Source organism: Lactuca virosa, chromosome 9 (assembly GCF_052849685.1).
Source record: "Lactuca virosa cultivar CGN04683 chromosome 9, Lactuca_virosa_CGN04683_v6, whole genome shotgun sequence".
In the NCBI taxonomy this organism is placed as follows: Eukaryota; Viridiplantae; Streptophyta; class Magnoliopsida; order Asterales; family Asteraceae; genus Lactuca; species Lactuca virosa.
In genome coordinates this window covers 155,442,847-155,467,131 of record NC_136434.1, presented here as the reverse complement: position 1 = coordinate 155,467,131, position 24,285 = coordinate 155,442,847, and the positions used below count along the sequence as shown (strand labels likewise).

At 37.8% G+C, this 24,285-nt stretch overlaps 3 protein-coding genes across 4 annotated transcripts; 2 read left to right on the top strand and 1 right to left on the bottom strand.

Annotated features, from left to right (window-relative positions):
• Positions 1–313: 313 nt before the first annotated feature.
• Positions 314–11,757, bottom strand: LOC145137694 (uncharacterized). Of its 2 annotated transcripts, none has more exons than XM_079071832.1 (2): positions 10,196–11,757; positions 314–766 (listed from the first exon to the last, which is right to left on the bottom strand). In XM_079071832.1, exon 1 carries the CDS (start codon positions 11,655–11,657, stop codon positions 10,215–10,217), a length of 1,443 nt encoding a protein of 480 aa, XP_078927958.1. In that variant the 5' UTR covers positions 11,658–11,757; the 3' UTR covers positions 314–766; positions 10,196–10,214. The 2 variants fall into 2 exon arrangements, with proteins under 2 accessions (XP_078927958.1, XP_078927957.1); XM_079071831.1 differs by lacking the exon at positions 314–766 and adding an exon at positions 1,128–1,418.
• An 8,818-nt stretch (positions 11,758–20,575) lies between these two features.
• On the top strand, positions 20,576–20,971 carry LOC145139933 (uncharacterized). Its single transcript, XM_079073588.1, has one exon. The coding sequence runs from the start codon at positions 20,576–20,578 to the stop codon at positions 20,969–20,971; it is 396 nt and encodes a 131-aa protein (XP_078929714.1).
• A 1,917-nt stretch (positions 20,972–22,888) lies between these two features.
• Positions 22,889–24,007, top strand: LOC145139932 (uncharacterized). Its single transcript, XM_079073587.1, has 2 exons — positions 22,889–23,218; positions 23,591–24,007. Exons 1-2 carry the CDS (start codon positions 22,889–22,891, stop codon positions 24,005–24,007), a joined length of 747 nt encoding a protein of 248 aa, XP_078929713.1.
• Positions 24,008–24,285: the final 278 nt, after the last annotated feature.

Sequence of the window (24,285 nt, the reverse complement as noted above, 5' to 3'; positions counted from 1 at the left end):
GTATTTAGTTTCACGATTTCTTGGTTATGGCACAATGTCAGTGATTCGGTTGTGTATAAGTGTGTGAATGCATACAATCAACATGTAGTAAAAGTAATAGAACACATAACAGATAACAACATCATGATAAAATATATAGCCGTTTTCATTAATGATAATCTTTTGAGTACATGAAAATTTGCGTACATAAGGCATACAATACATGCAGTGAATAAAATTCAACAGAGTAACGACTCCATGAGTAGTGTAGTCACTTAGTCATGTAGTCGATAGTACATAAAGTAATGCATAAATAAAATCACGACGATAGTAAGTGAACGGATATTAGCTGCGATGAGATGGGTCTGACGGCGAAATCACATGCCGAAATGTCGTGCTACAAGATCAGCCATCTCGCTCATCTCCCTGATGACCTCGTCCCTCTCGTGCTCTGCCTGTACAGCTCGGGCCTCTGTTGCTAATAGTTGTTGCCGAAGGGTGGCAACCTCCTCCTCTAGGGAGAGAGTCCTATCGATGGGATCACGTGGTGCTGCGGAGTGATCCTGAACTATCTCTAAAGTGGGAGGCTCACTGGGGACTTCATTAGCATCCCCATCCACCTCCATGATCTCATCGAATTCTCCAAACTCATAGTCCGTCTCCATGTACTCCTCGGGCCCAAGACCGGGGGCTGCCTCCTGACCCATCACAGGGTCTTCCTCGATCATTCCATGGGCCAGTAGGGCCTAATAGAAAAGGACGTCCTGATGTGCCTCGTCCATGGCGACTGCACGAGAAACTGGGAGTGAGAAGTGTGTAAAGGGGGGTATGTGTAAATAAGTTTTCCAAAATACTCCTATAGTATTTTAATTATTTAAGTTTGAGTTCCTTAGAAGTTTTGGATACGAGGTAAGCTTCTAGATCCATTTCCCGCCATGATTACTCCCAAACACATGTTGGTCATATTTTGAATAAATATAGTTGATCAGGCTATATTTATCCCTAATATGACTACATAACTGTTCGGGTTTAATCACAGTGTTCAATTTCCTCCAGAGACTTTTAGTGTTATAGTTTTAATGTATACCTAGGTATCATTTTATTCAGAGTGTTTTAGTCTCATTGTATCTATAGTTGCATATCAAGTATGATTATAAATGCAAGTTCACTATAAACAATGCTCTGATATCAATCTGTCACACCCCGAACCAAACGGTGGAAAACGTCCGGGGGCTTGTGCGTGACTTCATTTTGTAATATCATCACAATGTATATAATTGAAACAAGTCAACACCATCATCATATATATCAAAATACAACCAACATTGTTTACATCAAGTATAGTATCATAAGTTACATGCCAAAATATTAAATGTATGATGATAACAAAATACGACAAATTCCACATGTTCTTGTTGACCTTTCCGCTTAACGATTCCCTGAGAATACAGGTTATTTTGAAAATGTCAACATATATAATGTTGGTGAGTTCATAAGAATGTTTGAATGAAAAGTTTTGTATTGTTCGTAAAACACCAGAAAATCCAATATTTTCTGTAAAATGGTTTGAAAGTGATGTATCAAAATCAAGTATTAATGCATGTGTGTTTTCTGTTTTTGGAATGTATATAAAAATGTAACCCGGATAAAATCCTGTATTTTTGTTGTAAGTAGAAGGTATTGTTTAACTGTATATTTCCCCAGAAAATCCTATATTTTCTGTTTATAAAGTGTCGTGGTCTCAAAACCCTAAGACCGAATATTAGTGTATGTATGTTTTCGTATCATCAAGATTTTATATGTATTCCGTAAAATTATGATGGAGAGAATCTCTATGTGAGCCGTTTTAACCATACTTGATTATGACGATTTCGCCTGTCGTGGCGTTTTCAGGTGCCGACTTGTTTAAGGTAAGGTTTGTCACCCTAGACTGGCCTAGTCTAACTGTAGCGAACAGCTCAGGTGCGGGGTGTCACCCCGTATAGATCTATACACAAACTCTCGCTCTCCCTCCATGAGACTCTGATTATAACTACAGGCTACGATTGTACACTCGAGACGTATCAACCGACATGTCTCACTAGCATCCTTAACTGTGTTTACGCGAATATTGTATTATGTTAATGTTTCTGTGTACATTTTATGTTTGAAAAGTCCAACGAGTATGTATGCGAATGTACGAGGCCTAACAGATATGTAGAAGGACCACTAAGGCCCAAATAAACATGTAATGTATAGTCCATGCCCAATAAGCATGTAAAGGGACCACTAAGGCCCAATAAACATGTAATGTATAATCCATGCCCAATAAGCATGTAAATGGGCCACTAAGGCCCAAAACATGGATTGTAAGTACTAGGCCCAATAAACATGTAATCGATGAATTTAGTTCGTTTGTTATTGCATTGTTTGTTTTAGCTTGATTGTTTTCTAAAATGGCATAAAAGTCCATTTTTTTTGTAATGGTGACAGTTTTGGCCCATTAAGCCGAAACTTTACAAGTTAGGCATATTTTTGATGAAATTGACACTTTAGGTCCTTCAAGACCAAAAATTTACCTTTATGGGCTCATTTCAAATAAAATGACATTTTTTGCCCACTTTGGTTAAAAATAACATTTTTGGCCAATTATCATAAAAATTGACATCTTCGGCCCATATATATATATATATATATATATATATATATATATATATATATATATATATATATATATATATATATATAAATTGATGTTTTCGGCCCATCATTATAAAAATTTACTTTTTTGGCCTATTTATATGTATAATTTACGTTTTCAGCACATTTTTGATAAAAATGACATTTTCGGCCAAATTTTTGTGAAAATAACATTTTAGGTCCAAATCCAAATAAAGTGACATTTTCAGCCCATAAAACCGTAAATTTACATTTTTGGCTCAAATTTGTGTTAAATGACAATTTAATCCACAAAAGTCATAATTTTTCCAATTTTGGCCCATAAAACTGTGAAGGCCTAATTTAAGCCCATTTTGTGAAAAATTTACTCTTTTGGCCCTTTTTAAAACCATAATGTCATAAAAACCCATTTTTATACAAAAATGACTCTTTCGTCCTTGAAAATCCGTAAGTATCATAAAAGCTTCATCTTGTTGTTTCTTTATTAAAAATGGTCCCTTTACAAGATTTTGTTTAGTTTTTCAACATCCTTAACATGTTTAACACTTTCATCCTTATGGTAAGTTGTATAAAGTGTTTTAGTTTACAAATATTGTCAAGACTTGATAGTGTTTTCGATATCTATGAAGTTTCATCACAAAATCACAACACATAACATAGAAAACACACATAAACATGCACAAATACATAGATCTAGCACATAAGCAACTTGTATCCTCCCCCAAAACATAGTAAAACAGAAAAACAAGGGGTATGAACTCACATTTCTTTGATGTTTTCGGTTTTTGGTGATTAGATGAGGAGATCTCGGCCCTAGATGTGTTCTTGAGATGATTTTCGAGCTCTAAGGTGTTCTAAGAGCATAGATTATAAAATAATGTGGGTTAAGAAGAGATTTAAGGTGTAAACTTGAAGTTAAACTATGGAGTCTAACCAAAAACTTACCAAAAGTGATGGGTTTTGATGAAGAGATCTTGGTGTGCCCTTGAAATTCTCGAAAATTAGAAGGATGGAAGAGGAGAGTTTCTTGTGCTAGAGAGGAAAAAGTGAGAGAGTTCTTGAGTTTGAAGATGAAAAGTGAGGGTGGTGATGAAGTCCCTATGAAACACAGGGGAGTAGTTTACGGCCCAATGAAACACAAGGGAGTAGTTTACGGCCCATTAGGGCTAATGAAATAATTTATGGCCCAACATGGCCCATTAGGGATAATAAGAACTATTCTAGGCCCACATGACCCAAAATGTTTTAGTTTCATGAATGTGGGTTCAATTAGAGCCCAATTAGGGTTCCTAGGCCCAAAGTAGTCAAATTGAAAGTTTATTGGTCCATTAGGCCCAATAAGAGAATCCTAGTCCATATTAACTTGAACCGGGATTTCTAGGGTTTTCAACCCATAGTTGACCATATGCAATGTATTGTATTAGGTTATGGGCTTCTTGAGTGAGGTTCGATTTAAAGGGATGATTTTGATTAAGCATAGAGTATGATTTTCACTTAGAGTACATGCCTTATAATAGATGATGTTTACATGAGAATAGAATTTCCTAGCTAAAATGATAGTTGTGACAATGGAAGGAGGTCTTCAGTGCCTGTTGTTGTTGATGGGAGAGATCGTCAGAGGCAAGCAAGACGAGGAGGAGGAGGTCGTCGTTGCTTTGTTGCGGGTTCATGCAAGGAGAATGATGACGTTAGGATGCGTCAATGGTGGAAGACGACAACGACGGTGGCTGTATGGACGACGTTAAGGGTGTAACTGAGTCGAGCCAACTCATGACATACTCGAGACCTACTAAAAAATACTCAAAATCGATTCGATTCAAGTCAATTCAAACTCAAGCTGGAGCTACTCGAGTATATTATCAAGTCGAGCTCGAGTATTGAAATACTTGACTCTCAAGCTTAATCGAGGTTAGTTATATTTATACTTTTACATTTATTTTATTCATATTTTGCACAATCGAGCCGAGTCGAATCGAGATCACAAGCTTAATCATATTTATATTTCAATTTAATGTAATTTTATTTTTTTAATAACTAATCAAGTCGAGTCGAGCTCAAACGTATCGATTATATTATCTAGCTCGATCACGAGTTTGAAATTCAGGCTCGAGTCGGGTTTCGAGCTCGAGTTTTTTGGTAGAGTCGAGTTTCGAGCTTGACCGTAGTCGACTATGTTACACCCCTAGAAAATGTCAATGGTTGGGGCGATAAGGGTAGTCAGTGGGATCTTAGTATATGAACGGTTTGCTTCTATGTGTGAGAAGGACAAAATAAAACGAATAAGAAGACTGTCCATATGACAGAGTCGTTCCGATATTGTGGAACAATTAAATGGGGAAACAAAAATTCCTTAAATACACATAAAATCTTAAATTAGGTTGTCATAATGTCATACCATATCCAGTAAAGTTAAACTCGAGGCCATTTTTTTCAAGATATTAAATGATCAGTGTTTCCTTTTGTAAAATGTTTTTTTGGAGAACTATATTGTTTTTAAAAGAATTAAACGGACATACAATGGAAGTATGGCGTTTTGTTAAATTTTTTTTTTATCTGGGTTTACATAAAATTCTTCAACATAAATATCTATAATGAAGTTTTTAGCCTTTCTATATACATATAATATGGGTATCCTAGGCTCTTAGTTAACAAAATATAACTGAATTCTTTTTCATATGTTAAAATAACATTTGAATAGTTTCGACAAAAATAACGTTGATTATGAAACAAACAAAGGTCGAATTCCACTTCCATTATGGTGGAGGGTGGTACTGGCAGACTGCATGAATATGTGGCTTAGGCCATCAATAATGGCGGTTGAACGAAATGAGTTGAATTGAGTGTCATGTAGGGGAGAGAGAACACAATTCATAAAAAAACTAACATTTTACACCAATAACTTCTATGATGCCTTCAATCTTAATTGAACTCTCTCTCTCTCTCTCTCTCTCTCTCTCTCTTTCTCTTCAATATTATATTCAATTTTATTCTATTAAACCCTCATTCAACTCTCATGAGGATGCCCTTAGTGAACCCGTTTTACAATCTATAAACATAAGCATTAGTTAGTTGTACGTTGTGTTTGTATATTTGTACCAAAATATATGGGTTCAAGACTTTCTCAACCTCAACAATTTCAAGCACAACCATCTTAACCCCAAACTCAAGTCTCATTTTCTTAATCCCAACCTACATGTGACATCCCCATTTTTCACGGCCAGAAAAGACCGATTTTGTTTATGCTTTATAAAAATCAGAGTACCTCTTTTAATAAAAATGTTGCAGAATTTGTTCCCAGAAAAACGTTATCAAAGCATTTCCAAAGAAATATATTTTTATCAATTTTAAAACATTTGGGATGTCATCGTCAATACAGAAACATAAGCATAAACAGAACTTACATTCATTTACACTAGTGATCTACATCTCTTTTAAATCTCTCAGTATAAAGTAGCTTCATATCGACACATGTGATACAAATAAGCTTGAGTGGGTCAGGTTGGGAAACCAGGTGAGTACATAGGGTTTTCAACCCACAATAATTTAATTATTATGTTTAAACATCAAACAATCAACCCAATTACTCATCCCCATTATCTTCCTTACTCTTAACGATCTACCCTAAGAATCATCTATCCTGCATTCGTTCATTTCGAAGCCCATTGCTTCCAGGGTTTATATGATAGGCACTAAGTCCATAGTTGTCAATGCTTGTTCGTAAAGCACTAATTCCATAGCTGCTAAAGTTCATTCATCGGGTACTAAATCCATAGTTACCGGTGTTCAGCTAATAGGTACTAAATCCATAGCTACCAACATTTATTTAACAGGTACTAAGTCCATAGCTAACAATGTTTATTCTATAGGCACTAAGTCCATAGTTGCCGATGTTATTTGTTAGGCACTAAGTCTATAGCTGCCAATGTTCACTCATATCATCTTTCATCTCTCATCATTCATCTACCCATGTTTTACCCAACATATTCGTAGATATAAAATACATATTCATTTTAATATATTTAAAACATGTATAAAATCGTTCATCCAGCATAGAAAGCAAGTATTCAAATAATATGCACACATACCATGTAATTTATATAAAATAGTTCATATCTATGTGTAAGATGAAAGTAACTATGCACTCACCTGCAATGGTGGTGACTCGGTACTCGGACAGCACTTCGTTTACTTTAAAACGGATTTCCTTTAACAAAACCTAGTATCATTTCCACTAGAGTTTAGTCTAATGTTCAACGAGACTAATTAATAGTCTAACTATTATTACTATTATATAAGCGTTAAACAATACTCTTCACCCACTATGTACAGACAGGGGCCAGACATGAAACACCCGAGGGCATGATCATTTTGGCATATAGCACTTCTGAAATCCAACAACCCAGGCGGCCCTTCAAACCGGATTCCCCGTACCGCGAGTGGTTAAAAAGATATTATAACGACAAACCCGTAATAATAGCTCAAATAATTATTATAAGGTCCTAATAACGTTACTATATTTAAATAAAAGCTATATTAAAAATTAGGTAGACGTATCTTACCTACGAGGGGGTTTGGCTAGAAGCCGCGTTCTGCAGGGGCAGAACTTCCGAGCTGAAAGCTCTTCTTCTTGGAGCCGTCGAGCGCTCCAGGGCTTTCTTCTAGCGCTAGGGGAGTTTTGGGAGATTTAGAGATAGAGTAGAGAGAGAAGGATGGAGGTGTGAAGAAATGAGGGTGGAAGGGGTTGTATTTATAGGGTGAAATATGGCTGAAATTAGTGTCACATGTCACCATCTAGTGGCAAGCCTTTGGGAGAAAGCAATGACCAAGATTGTGTCACGTCACCCTTTTTGCAGCAGCACCCTGCCGACTTCTAAACCCCGTAACTTTCGCATACGAGCTTCGTTTTCGACGTTCTTTATATCCACGCGTAGGTTAAAAATAAGATCTACAACTTTCATTTTGACTCCGTTGGCTAATTCTCGACCGATCTTAAATTTAACAGTACGAGGAGATTATACTGTTAAATGTCCGCGTAAAATTCATAACTTCTACATACGGACTCCATTTTCGTCTGTATTTTTACCGTTGAGTTCCTATTAATGAGATCTTCAATTCTCATTTAGGTCGCGTAGGCCAAAAATCGTTTGATCTAAAATTCGAGTTTCGGGCCGTGCACTGCTATGCCAAATCTTAGAAAATTCATAACTTCCTCATACGAAGTCAGATTTGGACGTTCTTTTTTTGTATGTTCTCGGTTTAACGTATACTACAACTTTTGCTTAGATTTCTAAGGCTAAAAAGTCCTCCATCGTAAATTCACTATTTACGTCTCCCGGTGCCATGTCAGTTTTGCCGAAAAACTTCGACGGGCCATAACTTCTTCGTTATAACTCGGATTTCGGCGTTCTTTATATGTACGGAACCCTTGTAACATATACTACCGTTTGGTTAAGATTAATCCTTCTAACTAATCTTCCATCAAAACTCATTTTTGATGCTTATTGTCTCGAAATTGACTAGCCCGAATATGCGGGTGATACACTACAAACCTCCGACAACGACGACGAAAAGGTCCAAGAAACTCAACCACCAGCTAGAAGAAGACAAAAGAAAGGAAATGGTAAAAAAAATACTCGAGTTGGAGTGAAGAAGAGGTGAAGTTTTAGCGAAAGCTTGGATTTTCATATCGGAAGACAAGCAAACTGACAACGCGCAATCGACACAAAGTTTTTGAAATCGTGTTTTAGAGCACTTTCACGCGCAATTAGGAAAACGCCCATATCGGACGTACGACGTGGTCAACGAAAAATGGCGTGAACTACAAGGGGCTTGCACCAAATTTAATGACATATTTGAAAATCTTAAAAATATGCACAAACATGGTAGCAACGATTTCAATATTTTATCAACCGTGTGCTACTAATTCAAGCTTAGCAACGGCGGTAACTCATTCAGTCACCAAAAAACGTGACATGTTTGTCGTGACTTGTGAGGGTCCAAAATGGGTCCTTATTCCAGACGTACATTCGAAATCAACAACCGACTCCAATAAAAGGCCGAGAACATCTGAGTCGAGAGGGAGGGTCAACTAGAAGTCCCCCTTCGTCGACCACCGAGAAGGGACAAAAGGAAACAGGCGACATCTTTTCATCCTGAAAAGCGAGTATCAAAGAAATTCTTTCGGAAAAAATAGACAAACATACTTTTTCTCGAAAAAAAATATAAAAAAAATGGAGGAAGCTCTTTACAAAAAAATTGCACTTAACGATTTAAAAATTTAACACAAAGTCATCGAAAAATAAGGTAATTGGGTTTTATATTTTGATTTTTATGCGTTTTTATAAGTAATGTAGGTTAAAATATATAACATTTAATTTTTAATTTTTTTTCAATTTGTAATCTAGGTTTAAATTTCTAAGTTTTAGTGTTTAATGTAATTATTTTTATTAGTAAAATGTTTATTTATGTTTAATAATTATGTTGTTTATTTAATCTAATGTCTAAAAAAAATATAAATTATAAATTATAAATAATATGAAACGGAAACCATTTCTATGTTTATGATACTAAAAAATATAGTGAATATGATGTGACATACGGTTTGAAAATCAAGGAATGAATGAAGTCCATAAATGTTAAAAACTTAAAATCAACAAATAAAAATGTTTCAAATTTTTCGTTTTCTTGATCAACATGCTTTTAAAAAAAATCAAAATTTATATATGCGAGCATGAGTCGTCTGGAAATGAATGACAAATGATCACATACATGTATAATTCACAATCCGTGATCATTAAATGTCCAATATTTTATTTTCTGAAATACTCAACAAAATATACGACACATATTAACTAATAAATAAATGATTTGTTTTTGTCCATTTACGTGATGATTGACCGTTGAAGTATAGATGGGGGCATCCGGTCATTCAGTTTGCCAAATTTCAAACGCAACCATTTTCATTTGTTGTACATATCAAATTCAATCAATCGCTATTATTATAAACATGGCATGCCTTGGCAACTCATCACCACTTTATGAATCATATCATTTAATTAGGGGTTGGCTAAAAAGACACCTCTTTTTACCATTTAGACAACCCTAATTAATTTTGAAGTATTTTTATTAGTTGAAATTGCATTGTTTTCCGAAAAAACTGATTACAAGTAGTTTATTATAGGTTGACTTTTTATAAAAATGATAAAAATGATGAGAGAGTATTTAAGAGATGTCTTATTAGCAGCACCCTTTAATTATCAACCCCCGCAACAAATCAACACTTGTCCTATGCATCCCCTACCACCCTCCATTATCTTCCTTTTTTATTCAATCCTAGGTCTCTTTTCTCTTGTTTTGTCCTTTTTTTTTTCTTCACAAATATCTATATCTCATATTATTTTAACAAAAATAAACAGATTCAGAGTCACGTACATTACAACTTACTTAGTTTTATCAAACTATTTAATCGTACATATATATATTAATATAACAGCATATATATAAAAGACATTAAGATTCCATTATTATTATTTACTAGAATATTTGTTGGAAAGCATACCCGATTGATAAAAAAAGGATCAGATAGAACCTTGAGAGATCTTCGTCGGAGGAACCATCTTCCCATCTTGATTTGATACTGCTGACGTGGCAGCCATTGTTTGGTGGTACTGTTGTTGTTGTTGTTGTGTAACCAAATTCCCGTGCGCAGGATAGTAGACATGCCTTCCGACGCCGTTATCATACGCTACTTGACCGTACCCTGCGTCGGTCATCGCCGCCGTTGGCTGGACCATTCTAATCCCTTCCGGATGTGTAGGTAACTTCTGCGGTGGTGGTGGTTGTTGTGGAGGGAATATAGGTTGTGATTGTACCGGTTGCATGGCGTTGTATACCGGCTGGTCACGGTAAACCTCAGTCGCCGTCGGCATCCTCTGAACCGCATAATAACCCTGACCATGACCTGGATTGTGACCGATTGGACCAGTCACCGGTCTAGCCATTGGAGCGTGATACTTGTTTAGGGGAGGAGGTACCATGTAAACCGGTTGTTGATCAGGTGAGATAGTAGAAGCTGTGAATCCGCCGGAAATTTGGTATCCCGGTGCCGGAGAAGGTACACTTCCCGGTAGTGTTGTTGGAATTACTTTATCTGATGTTCTCTGGAGGTAATAATCTCCTGTGTAACCTGGAGTTAAGTTATCATCACTTTGTCTCCGGTAGAGAGTCTGTTGTTGATCTTCTGAAATTCGCAACCTCCGTAGATCCTGTATATGTTTCTGGATCCGATCTGCTCCAATTCCACGATCATCAAAAATCGGAACGTCTGCCTCATGAAGACGAATCGGTGGATCCACGACAGGAAGATCTCGAACTTTCGACACCACTACCGGCGGCGGAGGTACAACTTTCTCCGAACCGAAGAGAAAATCAGCATTTCCATGTGTCGGCAAGGCTGACGGCGGAGTTGAAGACTGAACTGGACCGGAATTCAACGCATCAACGAACCGGTCTCGCTCTGATCTTCCCTCGGTGGAGCCAAAACTATGAGCTGGAGTTATTGACGGAGTTTGAGTAGTTACAGGAAACAAAAACAGCCTCAATCTCGCCGGCTTTGGTGAAGCTCTGTTCAACCGATCGTACTCAATCATCATGTGGTCGAGATCGTCGTCGTTGGTGACGGAAATCAAAGCATCCAGATCTTCTCCAGGTAACTGATACTTGAAACAAACATCAGCATCACACAACGCTACTAACTTCGCGATAAGAGCAGTGAACTTAATGGAACGATCGACGGCTAATATCTTAGTCTCGCCGCCGATGTAAGCCAGCTGGTTATCATGAGGCCTTGGGTGGATTTTACCACCGTAACTACACATAAACTTGACTTTGTAGTTGCTGTTGTTGCTATTGTTCCCCGTCGACTGATCTTCCCATGGTGGTGGATTCTCGAAGTCGACTTCACGCGATCTCGGCGAGGATCCGCCGGACTCCGGGTAGGAATTGTAAGAGTAGTTCTCCATGGCGCACGTTAGTGAATAGTGCAGTAGAAAATTTTGAGATTGATAGGGTCAGTCTATCCAGAGACGATGACTGGAATTTGTGGGAGGGAAGTGGAAAATGGGCCTTTATTATAGTCTTTGTCTCGCAATAAATATTTGAATATTAATAAAACAAAATAATAAAAGATCTCAAACAAAAAAAACATTCTTTAAAATTTTTAGATCATATACATTAATACAAATATTTTAATAATAACCAGAAGCCGGAATTAGCTTTATATTTCACAAACTTATTAACTACTAGGCGAAATTCCGAAAATTACAATTGTTATTAATTTAGAATTAATGAATACTAATTTGCTACATATTGCTTAAGAGAATCTTGGTTGATTTGTCGTAAGAATAATGTTTTTAAGTCACATGGTGCGTCAAATTTAGCTTGATTTGGAAATAACAATGTCTGGAACGCCTTCATTTTCTGACACAACGTTCGATTGATGGGTGGCTCTTCGGTTGGATGTGGTTACAGGGTATATATGGCTGTTAAATGGCAGACTTTGATCTTCTGTCTGCATTGTAACCATTGTTTTTTACGTGTATAAATGAGGTATTTTGGACAATTTGTTTAAGAAATAATGTTTGATGTAATTATCGTAAAATTCTTAAAATATCTTATTGATTTTGTTCATGTTTATAGTTTATCGATTGGTAATTTGTGTATTTTGGTTCATATAAAACGTCATAATCATCGTTCTTCCTTGTGGAAGCAATACTCAGAATTTAAACAATATTGATATAGTTTTAATGAAGCACCAGGTAGCTATCAAACATATCTACATTTCCTTGCTTTTCTTTTGCATTGGTATAACAAATGACAAATATAAAATAGTAGAAAAGAACTAAGAAGATTTAAATTGTTTCCATATCTTTTTACGTTGGTTGTTGTCCATTCTTGAAATACTTTATAGGATATTTGTTCATCAATTATCATATGTAGAAAAATGATAGTATTTGCAGTTGCTGTTAAATTTGAGGTTTGCTTTCTAAAGGTCTACGTCATAAGAAGTTCAAGTCTTGGACACTGAATATAAGCTTATTGGAATTGAATAGTGTCCCATTTTACACCGATCGACAATTTTCATTTGTTAGAAACTTATAATCGAACACATTGACCGGAAGAATGACTTATGAGCTTGGTAAACTTATTCACCTTCAAGAGCTTCGATTGGACATGATAAAACTGGAAGGAACTATTCGTAGTGCGAATTCTACAGATTTTGCTTCAAGCATGAGATGAATGTAAGTTAAAAAAATGCCCCCATTGATTTTTATTACATCAGAAGGTTCAAAAAAAAGTTTTGTTTCAGTTATGTTTTTGTTTTGATTTGGTTTTGGTGTTTTTAATATGGATTTTTTCTTGGTTTAGTTTTTATCCGAGGAAGACCAAGGGAGTTCAAGATGGTGGTGGTAAGAGGTGCCCGATGGTGGTTGTTGATAGTGGTGCTAGGTGGTGGTGCTACACGCCAACAAGGATCAAATGTGGATTATTTGGTGGCATGTAATGTGACATGTTAATGGATACCAACTATTACAAGTTAGTTCTTATTAGTACCTAATTGTAGACTTTATACATTTAGACTATTAAAAAAACATTTTAAACCAAAACATAAGCCTTTGTAGGGTCACATTGACATATATTAGACAAACATATTTTCATTGCCTAGTATAATTATGTTTTTTGATTTTTTTTTATCTTTATAATTATTTTAACTTGTGTAGTCTTATTTTGTACCATAGCTTTAATTAGCGTAATGTTCAATATAAATTTGAATATAACATTGCATATGTCCTATTTTTATCTACATAATAATAAAATTTTGTCTTAATTTGATATATATACTAAATAACATATTTTTGATTTCAAAATCCATTTTTATTTTTATCATTATAAAGTATGTTTTTTGTATGTCCTACTGCTGAAATATGAAATTCTATAGACTTTCAAATCCACATGAATTTAATAAATTGTATGTTATTTTTTATGAAACCCAATATTTATGTCTTATTTTGAAATGTATTAAGTAAATTTTTGGTTTAAACTGGATAATTCAATGTTGAATAATTAGAAGGGAATTGATTAGACCTGGCAAAACATGTCACGACACGAACCCGACACGAAATTAGCGGGTTAGGGTCAGAGATTTTGACACGTTTATATAACGGGTTGACACGACACGACACGATAATTAAACGGGTAGAGTTAGGGTCAAGACTTTCAACTCGAATATGACCCGTTTAATTATATATTATTTATTATAAATTTCATATTTTTATAAATATATTATATGTTATAGACTTGTAGTGGGCCAAACTCAAGAATTAGAAATAATATTCAAATTTTCAAAGTTAGTTAATTTTATTCATCCTCACCACTTATCCTCTTTGCTCCCCAACTTCAACTCTTTTCATTTTGCCTTCTAAACTTACTAAAAAAAAATTTATTCCATCTTTTAACTCCAATGTTTCACTTTTTCATTTTTGTATCCATAACTCCTACTTTCCAACCTTTAAAATGTTTCAAGCAGACATGACACAACATATTTACAAGGTCTAGACCTTAACCCGAATCCCGACACGAAACCGACACAAAAATAAACGGGTTGACACGACACGACACGATAATTAAACGGGTCGGGTTAGGGTCAAGCCCTTTCAACCCGTTTAAGGTCTTTACACGACACGAACCCGCCACGACACAACACGTTTGCCATGTCTAGAATTGATTCGGTATTGCTTGATAAGATTGTAGAACGAATCTATTTTTTTTAAACGGCAAACTAAGTTAACTAACTAACCTACTTTTAAATACGCATCTATGTCTCCACTGAATCTATGTAATAAACAAATTACCATTTTAACATTTGGAGAAAAAAACCTACTTCAAAGCATATTATTAACCATAATTATTATTAACCATAATGAGAATTGTCCAAGTCCAAAATTACAATGCATATTATTGATTCATCAAACCCTTCAGTCTTCAAACCCAAATCTCCAAAATTACATATTTCTTAAATTGGACTTAATTTTTTAAAAGCATAATTTAATTCTAACCTTCGTTTCTCCTTATTCTAGCAACTATTTAGAAACATATTTCTTAAAGAAGTTAGTTTTAACTTTTATTTCTCCGTTTACAAAGATTTCTCCAACATTATGCAATATCTTATAAACATATTTCTTGAATGCAACAAATTCTCCATCGTTATGCAACGATTTCAGAAACATATTTCTCGAATGCAACTAGTTATAACCTTCGTTTCTTGACTTTCTTCAATTACTCCATTTTCTATTATACTTTTAAAATAAAATATAATAATAATTTATAAATAACAACTGAATATTTATTTCGGGAATTGTGTGGAATTTAAAAACAATAATGTTATTTTTGCAAGGGAGTTATAAAATAACAGGCGAGTACATGGTTGTTGTGAAAGATAGTTTTGAGGAGGAAGTGGTGGGATCCAGTAAGAAAAGAGACAGAACCTGGGATCCTGCCAACTTAACTATTGCCATTTGCCTGGTGAAATTTTCAAACACGACCAGGTCAAACACCTGTCCATGTGGATGGTGGAAACTAGGGATAAAAATTTGGCCTGAAAATCCAAATCGAACTGAAACCCGAATCGAACCGAACCGAAATAGGACCGAATAAGCAATTCAATTCGGGTTTTGGGTATCTATATTAAACTTATTCGGTTCGGGTTATCCAAATAAAAGCTTATTCGGTTCTAAATACCCGATTCGAATAAGCATTCCTCGTCCCTTTTCTCTGATCGACAGAAATCAAAATCATGATTCATACTTCTGTCCTTGTCATTCATCACAGAAAAAAAAAACCCCAATGCTCGTCCTTGTCGTTTCAAAATCGATCAATCTTCTCAACTATTGTCAAACTCGAAATCACTTTTGTCGATCCTTCCTCTTGTTTCAGACTTTCAAAAATTGACCATTCCTATTAACTCTAAGGATTCATAAATTCTTACTTTGTCTTTTTTTAACAGCTAAATTTTATAAAACACAACATTGGCTGGCAGTTGGGCGCTCGTGGGTCTTCCGATGAGAAACTTATGTTGAGAGTATTGTCGGGTAAGTCGTCTATGCCATTGGCTGGCAGTCGACGCCTGACTCTGCTCCTGAGGCTTGCAATTGCGAATATTTCCTCCTTTTTGATTGGTTGTCTATTCGCATCCTTCCGGGTTCTCCCGTCTTTCCGTTCGGCTTCGAACTTTGATTGTAGAGTCTTCGCAATTTCTGTTAAGTCTCCACTCAGTCGTTTGTCTTCTACTTCTTTTTTTAGGATCGCGCACTCTTCAGTTTCGTGGGTTTTTTTCTTGTGGTATTCACAATATTTGCTTTTCTCTTTTTCCGTCCGCTGAGGGGTTTTTTCTACCGTGTGTACTTCCATCTTAAGGCTCCTGGGTTCATCCTTGACGAATGGGCGGAATGTACGAGATAAGTGTCTCGAATGTCTGTTATGTTTATTATGGCTTCTATCGTTGCGCTCCTTATGGCTATGGCTGTAGTAGGAGTCAGTTGATTCTTGTTTGAGGTAGGCGTTCACTATGGCTTTTAGATTGGCTTGTTTGTGTTCTTCTCCCTCGATCTGTCTGAGGTATTTTTCGACCCTGTATTTAAGCTCGTCCCTAGATTTTGGCACTGTTCCTTGCATTTTCCTTGACAGGGGGCCTGGGAGTAGCCCATGGGCGAAGGCGCCAGTAACTAGAAATTCCTCATGGTCGGGGACGCTCAGGGTCGCGAGGGTAAACCGATCATAGTTTGCTCGGGGAGATTCTCCTTTTTTTGCTTGCATGCCATGATAGAGTTGGCATCTCCTTTGACTTTCCTCAATTGCTTGAAGTTGTGGAGGAAAATGTACCTCAACTGTTCGAAACTGGAGATACTTCCCGGACGTAGTGCCTTGAACCATTTGCTAGCATTTCCCGATAGTGTGACCGAGAAGTAGGTGCAGGTGAATCTTTTGTCCATTCGAAGGGATGTCATTGTCCACTCGTAGGTGTCTATGTGTTCGTCAGGATCTGTCGTGCCGTTATACTTTGGGATGTTTGGTATCATGCCGAAATGTGGTATTTCATACTGTAATAGCTCTTGACAGAACGCCGAGCTAATACTTGTTACGGGGTTGTTCATATGTGCGTAGTTGGATGCTCCGTTGGCCATCGCCTGCTGCACGTAGTATGAGCTGTTGTACCCTTGGCCATACTCGTAATGGTACCCGTGGTTGTATATGGTCGCTTGAGGCATATACGATGCCTGCGTGAGGTATGCGTGCATTAGCTTATTTGGCTGTGAACTTGACTCCGTTGGCCCTATAGTGTGTGTGTTCATCCCCTGTGTTGGCATGCTTTGAATGTTGTGAGTTTGTAGCTGTGTATGAGGGTACACGCATTGGTAGTGGTATGAATATGGGTTGAACAGTGGTTGCTGTGAAAATAGCGGGATATGCGACATGGCGGCCATCGGGGAAGACTGGTGGCCTGCAGGTGGTGTGGTAGGTGCAATTTGTGCACCTTTTTGCACACCTTATAATCCCCTTTTATGCATCTATTTAGCATCGTTGTTCTTCATTTTTTCTTGTATTTCATCATATTCATGTTAGTCTCTAGAACAACCTTATTTGCACACTTTCATGTTCTTGTCAGGCAAACAGGAGGTTGGAACGCGTTTTGGGAGGTGCCGGGAAGCATTGGTGAAGATTTCTGGATGATCGGGCGAAGAGCAGAAAAGTTGAAAAAATTAAGTTTGGAATCAGAGTCAGAGGGGTACATGGGGCATGTTGAATTTACACTGCAAAAGAAGCACGGGTCGTGTTTGACCAGAAAAGGGGCTGTTGACTACACTGAGCACAACCCGTGTCAATTTAGCCTATTTTGACACGGGCCGTGTTAACCCAAATGAGCATTGTACTTTGGAATGAAAAATCGAGGATTGCATGCCAATTCCCACTCAACACGACCCGTGTTGATTTGTTCTATTTTGACACGGGCTGTGTTCGACCATATAACCAACTTTTGGCAGTTTTTCCTATTTTTCATATGACGGGAATTGGGTCATTTTTACACACACACATCATATCAGAGCACTATTGGTGAGGGGATTTCGAAGTTTTTTGCAAGGATTGGATCATTTCTCATTTGGAAACATTATTTCTCTTATTTGTAAGTTGTAATTGCACATTATTTCTATCTTTTGATTTGTGATTTTGTTCTATCCATGTGTGGCTAGAACCCTAGTTTCTCCAACTTTATGTTTTGACTTCTTGAGTTGTGATTTCAATCACATGACTTGATGTTTGCTTTTAATTTCTATCTAGGAATTTGATTTTTCTTTAACCGAATGTTTGATTCTAATTGTGATTCTTATTGGTCATTTGAATTAGGGTTAGGACATTCAAGTTATCTATTTTGCAAAATCCGTAATTGTTTTGTGAAATTGAAAAGTAACAAACACTAAATTGATTTCCATTGAATGAATTTACTGTAAATCTTATTCATACACTCTTATACTCCCGAGCTTGTGAGAAGTATTGGGTGTTGTTGGGAACATTCACATAAAGTTTAATGTAATATTTTGATCTAATTCTAAGAGCTTGTTTAGATTAGGTTGGTAAGGTTAGGGTTAATCAAAGAGCTTGTTTTGGTTAACTAATGTAGTGAATAGGAAGTGTTAGAGCTTATTAACACTTTCAAGTACCAACTTAGATAAAATTGAGCAAATATCTAATCATCTTTGAATCACATTGCCAAGTTGTCATACATAGAGTTTGAGTCCTTACAAATTCTGAAGTTAATTCACTCATTTAGCTGATTACTTGTGTTTTTAATTGTTTGTTTTGATCATTGCATTCAAAACCCACCTCTTTACTGTTGGCAACCATAGTACCTTGCGCAAAGAGGTATAGACTGATTGTCCCGTGTCTCTGTGGATCGACCCTACATGCCTTGTACTACTTTTTAGTGCAATATAGTTGTGTTATTTTGGAGTATATCATATCGTACCCCTTTATTTGTTGGGTTTGACACGCCTAACAAATTGGCGCCGTTGTCGGGGACACGGTATTACTAATTGTTTATGCCTAGATCTTTTCGTACAGGTACACCATTGCCAATTGCGAGATAGAGAAGACTGCAAATAGGTTACGGAAGCAAGCCAAGCTTCGTAAGAGGCGACCGGATTTCGGGACTTCATCATCATCCACCCTTCCCTTCATTAACATTTGGGAGGATATACCCCTCTCAAGTGTATCCGCATCCGAAACCGAAACTCTCTCACTCTCACCACAACCATCCTCACCCAAAAATACCGTTCCACCCTCTTCACCTGTTCATAATATCCCAAACACTACACCCATAGAAACTTCAACCACTACTCACACAATGGGAGATAACCATGGTGGGAATCCACCTCCAAATCCACCACCTGAGCAAACCCTCACCAATAGGCGAGACAAGAGGTTACTCAACAACCTCTTTGTATCACCTACCCAGCAGCCACCAACTTAGACAAACCACTTGCTCCCAATCTTTAGAGGCTAGGAAAATGAAGATCCCCACAAGTTTATAACTGAATTCCATGTTGTGTGTGTGGGCATGAAGCCACACAATGTCACGGAAGATCAAATCAAGCTTAGGGCATTCCCCTTCGTGGTGCAAGATGCAGCAAAAGACTGGCTCTATGACCTCCCACCGGGGACGGTTACTACTTGGGTAGATCTTGCACGCCTCTTTTTGGACAAATACTTCCCAGAGATGAAAGCTTCAGCCCTACGGAGGGAAATCATTGGAATCAAACAACATAAAAGAGAAGCCTTTCACACGTATTGGGAGAGATTCAAGAAACTTTATGCCCGATGTTCAAAGTATGGAATCACCGAATACCAGCTCCTACAATACTTCATTGAAGGCATGAATCCAATGGAAAGAAGGCTTCTTAATGCCTCCAGTGGCGGATCTTTACCCAACAAGACTCCCACCGAAATCCACAACTTAATCAAGAACATGGCTGAAGATTCTAAGCATTCAAGCCATGACGAAGAACGGTACATGGATGCACCTCGAGGTGTAAAAGAAGTCCAAACTCCTCAAATTGAAGCTCAATTTTCCGAGCTTACACAAGTGGTTATGATGTTAGCTAAAGACAAGGGTGTGCAGCCCACACCCCGCCCTTGCGGTATTTGCACTAAAGTGGGGCACCCAACCGACATGTGCCCTCAACTTCAAGATGAAAATTATGAAGAAGCGAAAGTCATGGGAGGTTATTCTGGGTCAAACCAGAGAGGATATGAGCAGCAATAGGGTGATCAGAGATGGAATAATAATCAAGGTTGGGGAGAAAATCACCATGGAGGTTATCAGCAAGGACCACCATTTCCTCAACATCAACAAAGGCCGCCATTTCAACCTCAAAATTTCCAGCCTAGGCCACCACCACAACAACCTCCACAAGCGGGTTCATCAAGTATGTCATTGGAGGATATTGTTAAAAGCCTTGCCACTAGCACACAAAGTTTCCAACAAGAAACCAAGGCTGGCATAAAAAGCTTGGAGCAACATGTGTCACAACTTGCTCAATCCGTGAGTAGAATGGAATCACAAGGCAAACTACCATCCCAAACCGAGAAGAACCCAAAACATAATGCATGTGCCATTACTTTGAGAGGATGAAAAAGCTATGAAGGCCTAAGGATTCCGGATGAAGAAGAGGAAGAAAAGGAGATTGCGGTATAAGAAGCTGTCAAAGAAGAGGAAAGGAAAAATACTTCAAAGTCAAAGAAGGCAATAGATACCGAAGTGAAAGTAACTCTAGCACCATTTTCTTCAAGATTAACAAGTACAAAAAGAGAACGAGAAGATGATGAGATCATGGCCATGTTCCGGAAGGTTGAAATCAACATTCCCCTTTTAGATGCTATTACACAAATTCCTAGATATGCTAAGTTCCTTAAGGAAATTTGCACATCTAAGAAAAAGCTTAAAGGAAATCAAACTGTAAAGGTTGGGGAAAACGTTTCAACCGTGTTACAAAAACGGCTACCAAAAAAATGCAAGGATCCGGGTGTATTCACGGTTCCTTGTAAAATGGGTAACCTTTTTGTGCCACGTGCCATGCTAGACCTTGGGGCATCAATTAATGTCTTACCCTATTCAAGCTATAAAACAATGGGAATTGGACCTTTATCAAAAACCGAAGTCATCATTCAAATTGCCGACCGGTCTTTGGTACACCCAAAAGGTGTATTGGAGGACGTGTTAGTGTAAGTCAATGAACTTGTATTTCCTACTGATTTTTATGTTTTGGACATGGGTGATGACAACACCCCACAATCGAGCTCCATCCTTTTGGGGAGACCTTTCATGAGTACCACAAAAACAAAAATAGATGTAGCAAATGGTACTTTGTCTATGGAGTTCGATGGTGAGGTGATCAAATTTAATATCTTTGAAGCTATGCGTTATCCTAGTGATATTCATTCCTTAAACTTCATAGATGTTATTGATTCATATACTGATGATTGTTTTGAGTTGTCAAGCCAAGATGTGCTAACTACCATCTTGAGCAAGCATTTTGATGAGACAGGGATCAAGAATGTAGCTGATAAGTACACTTTGGAGGACGAATTAATTGAAGCAATAAAATCCTTGGAAAAAGCACAACCTATGAGAGTTGAGCCACCCCGCATGAAGCTCAAAAATTCCGATCCGAAACTCCTTCCATCCATAGTACAACCACCGAGTCTTGACTTGAAGACTCTTCCCGAACATCTCAAGTATGTCTATCTTGGAGAGGAAGAGACATTACCGGTGATAATTTCAACCAAGCTAGCAAAAGAAGAAAAAGAGTTGGTTGGAATTTTGAAAAAGTACAAGGAGGCTATTGGTTGGACCAGTGCAGACATAAATGGGTTGAGTCCATCATTATGCATGCATAAAATATTGATGAAAGAGGACTTTAAGCCAACCCGCGAAGCCCAAAGGAGATTGAATCCACCCATGATGGAGGTGGTGAAAAAGGAGATCATGAAACTCTTGAATGCAGGTGTAATCTATCCCATTTCTGATAGTAAATGGGTAAGTCCCGTGCAAGTTATCCCGAAAAAACCCGGAGTCACAGTTGTTAAAAACTCCGAATGGGATTTGGTACCCACCCGTATGCAAAACGGGTGGAGGGTTTGTATCGATTATAGGAAGTTGAATACTTCCACTCGCAAATTCCATTTCCCTTTGCCATTCATAGATCAGATGTTGGAAATATTGGCCGGGAAATCTCACTATTGTTGCCTTGATGGTTTTTCTGGGTTTCACCAAATTCCGGTTGCCCCGGAAGACCAAGAGAAAACCACATTCACATGCCCTTTTGGCACCTTTGCGTATAGACGCATACCCTTCGGTTTGTGCAATGCACCCGCGACTTTTCAAAGATGTATGGTGAGCATATTTTCAGAATATGTTGAAAATATCATAGAGGTTTTCATGGACGATTTCACTGTTTATGGAAATTCTTTTGATGAATGTTTGCAAAATCTCACCAAAATCTTACAACGGTGTATTGACACAAATCTAGTCCTTAATTATGAAAAATGTCATTTTATGGTTGACAAGGGCTTGATACTTGGACATGTGGTGTCACAAAAAGGTCTAGAGGTTGACAAGGCAAAAATCGATGTCATTAAGAGCTTACCATACCCGACAAATGTTCGGGAAGTACGTTCTTTTCTTGGTCATGTAGGTTTTTATCGGCGGTTCATCAAGGACTTTTCCAAAATCACAATGCCGATGTGTCAACTTTTACAAAAGGAGGTTGATTTCGAGTTTGGTGATGCATGTAAAAGTGCATTTGATCGTTTGAAGGATTTGTTGACATATGCCCCCATCATTCAACCGCTAAATTAGGATCTTCCATTCGAGATCATGTGCGATGCTAGAAATACCGCGGTTGGGGCGGTTTTAGGACAAAAGGTGGACTGAGCTCATCATGTCATTTACTATGCATCTAAGACCCTTGATAGTGCACAAAGCAACTATACCACAACAGAGAAAGAGTTGCTCGCTATTGTCTTCGCATTAGAAAAGTTCCGACAGTACCTCCTTGGAACCAAAGTGATCATATATTCGGACCATGCAGCTATAAAGCATTTACTTACCAAGAAAGATTTGAAGCTGAGGTTAATACGGTGGATGTTACTTTTGCAAGAGTTCGATATTGAGATCAAGGACAAAAGTGGGAAGGAGAATTTAGTTTCGGATCATCTAAGCCGTATTGTATCACCCGAAGATGGTATACCAATATGTGACACATTCCCAGACGAGCACTTATTCGTAGCCAAAGAAGCACCATGGTATGCAGACATCGTCAACTACTTGGCCACGAATCAATTTCCCCCGGATTCCACACGTTGGCAAAAGGAAAAAATCAAGAAGGAGGCCAAGCGGTATGTATGGGATGAACCTTACCTTTGGAAGTATTGTGCAGACCAAATGATCCGAAGGTGTGTTGAGCAAAAAGAGGTACAATCCATCCTTAACTTTTGTCATTCCTATGCTTGTGGAGGTCATTTCGGACCCCAAAGGACAGCTAGAAAAGTCTTAGATAGCGGATTCTATTGGCCTACCATTTTTCACGATTCTTATGTGTTGTGTGCACATTGTGATAAGTGCTAAAGATCTGGGTCCTTAAGCTCTAGGAATCAAATGCCCCTTACCCCCATATTAGTATGTGAGATATTTGATGTGTGGGGTATTGACTTTATGGGACCATTTCCGCCCTCTTTTGGTTGTTCATATATCTTGTTGGCGGTGGACTATGTGTCCAAATGGGTGGAGGCCAAGGCCACCCGTACTAATGATTCCAAAGTTGTTGTGGATTTCCTTCAAGCATAGATTTTCACCCGATTTGACACTCCAAAAGCTCTCATAAGCGATCATGGGACTAATTTTTGCAACCGGATGCTTGAAGTCGTTCTGAAAAAGTATGGGGTGACTCATAAAGTCTCAACAGCCTATCACCCCCAAACCAATGGGCAAGAAGAGGTCTCAAATAGGAAAATCAAAAGCATTTTGGAGAAAATAGTCAATCCAAACCACAAGGACTGGAGTGTAAGGCTAGATGATGCCTTATGGGCATACCGAACCGCATACAAAACTCCCATTGGCATGTCCCCATACCGGCTAGTGTTTGGGAAACCGTGTCGCCTTCCGGTTGAGCTCGAGCACAGAGCTTTTTGGGTTGTAAACAAATTAAACTTGAATGAAGATGAAGCGGGCAACAAAAGGAAGCTGGACATTCAAGAGCTATAAGAGATAAGAAATGATGCGTATGAAAGTGAAATGATTTACAAAGAGAAGACAAAGGCGTATCATGACACAATGATCTCCCGGAAGACTTTTGCAAAAGGTCAAAAAGTGCTTCTTTACCACTCGAGGTTCAAGTTGATATCAGGGAAGTTAAGATCAAGATGGGTTGGTCCTTTCGTGGTCACAAAGGTCTTTGACCATGGTGCAGTGGAAATCACAAGCCAACAAACCGGAAAAATATTCAAGGTTAATGGTCATAGATTGAAACCGTTTTACGAGGG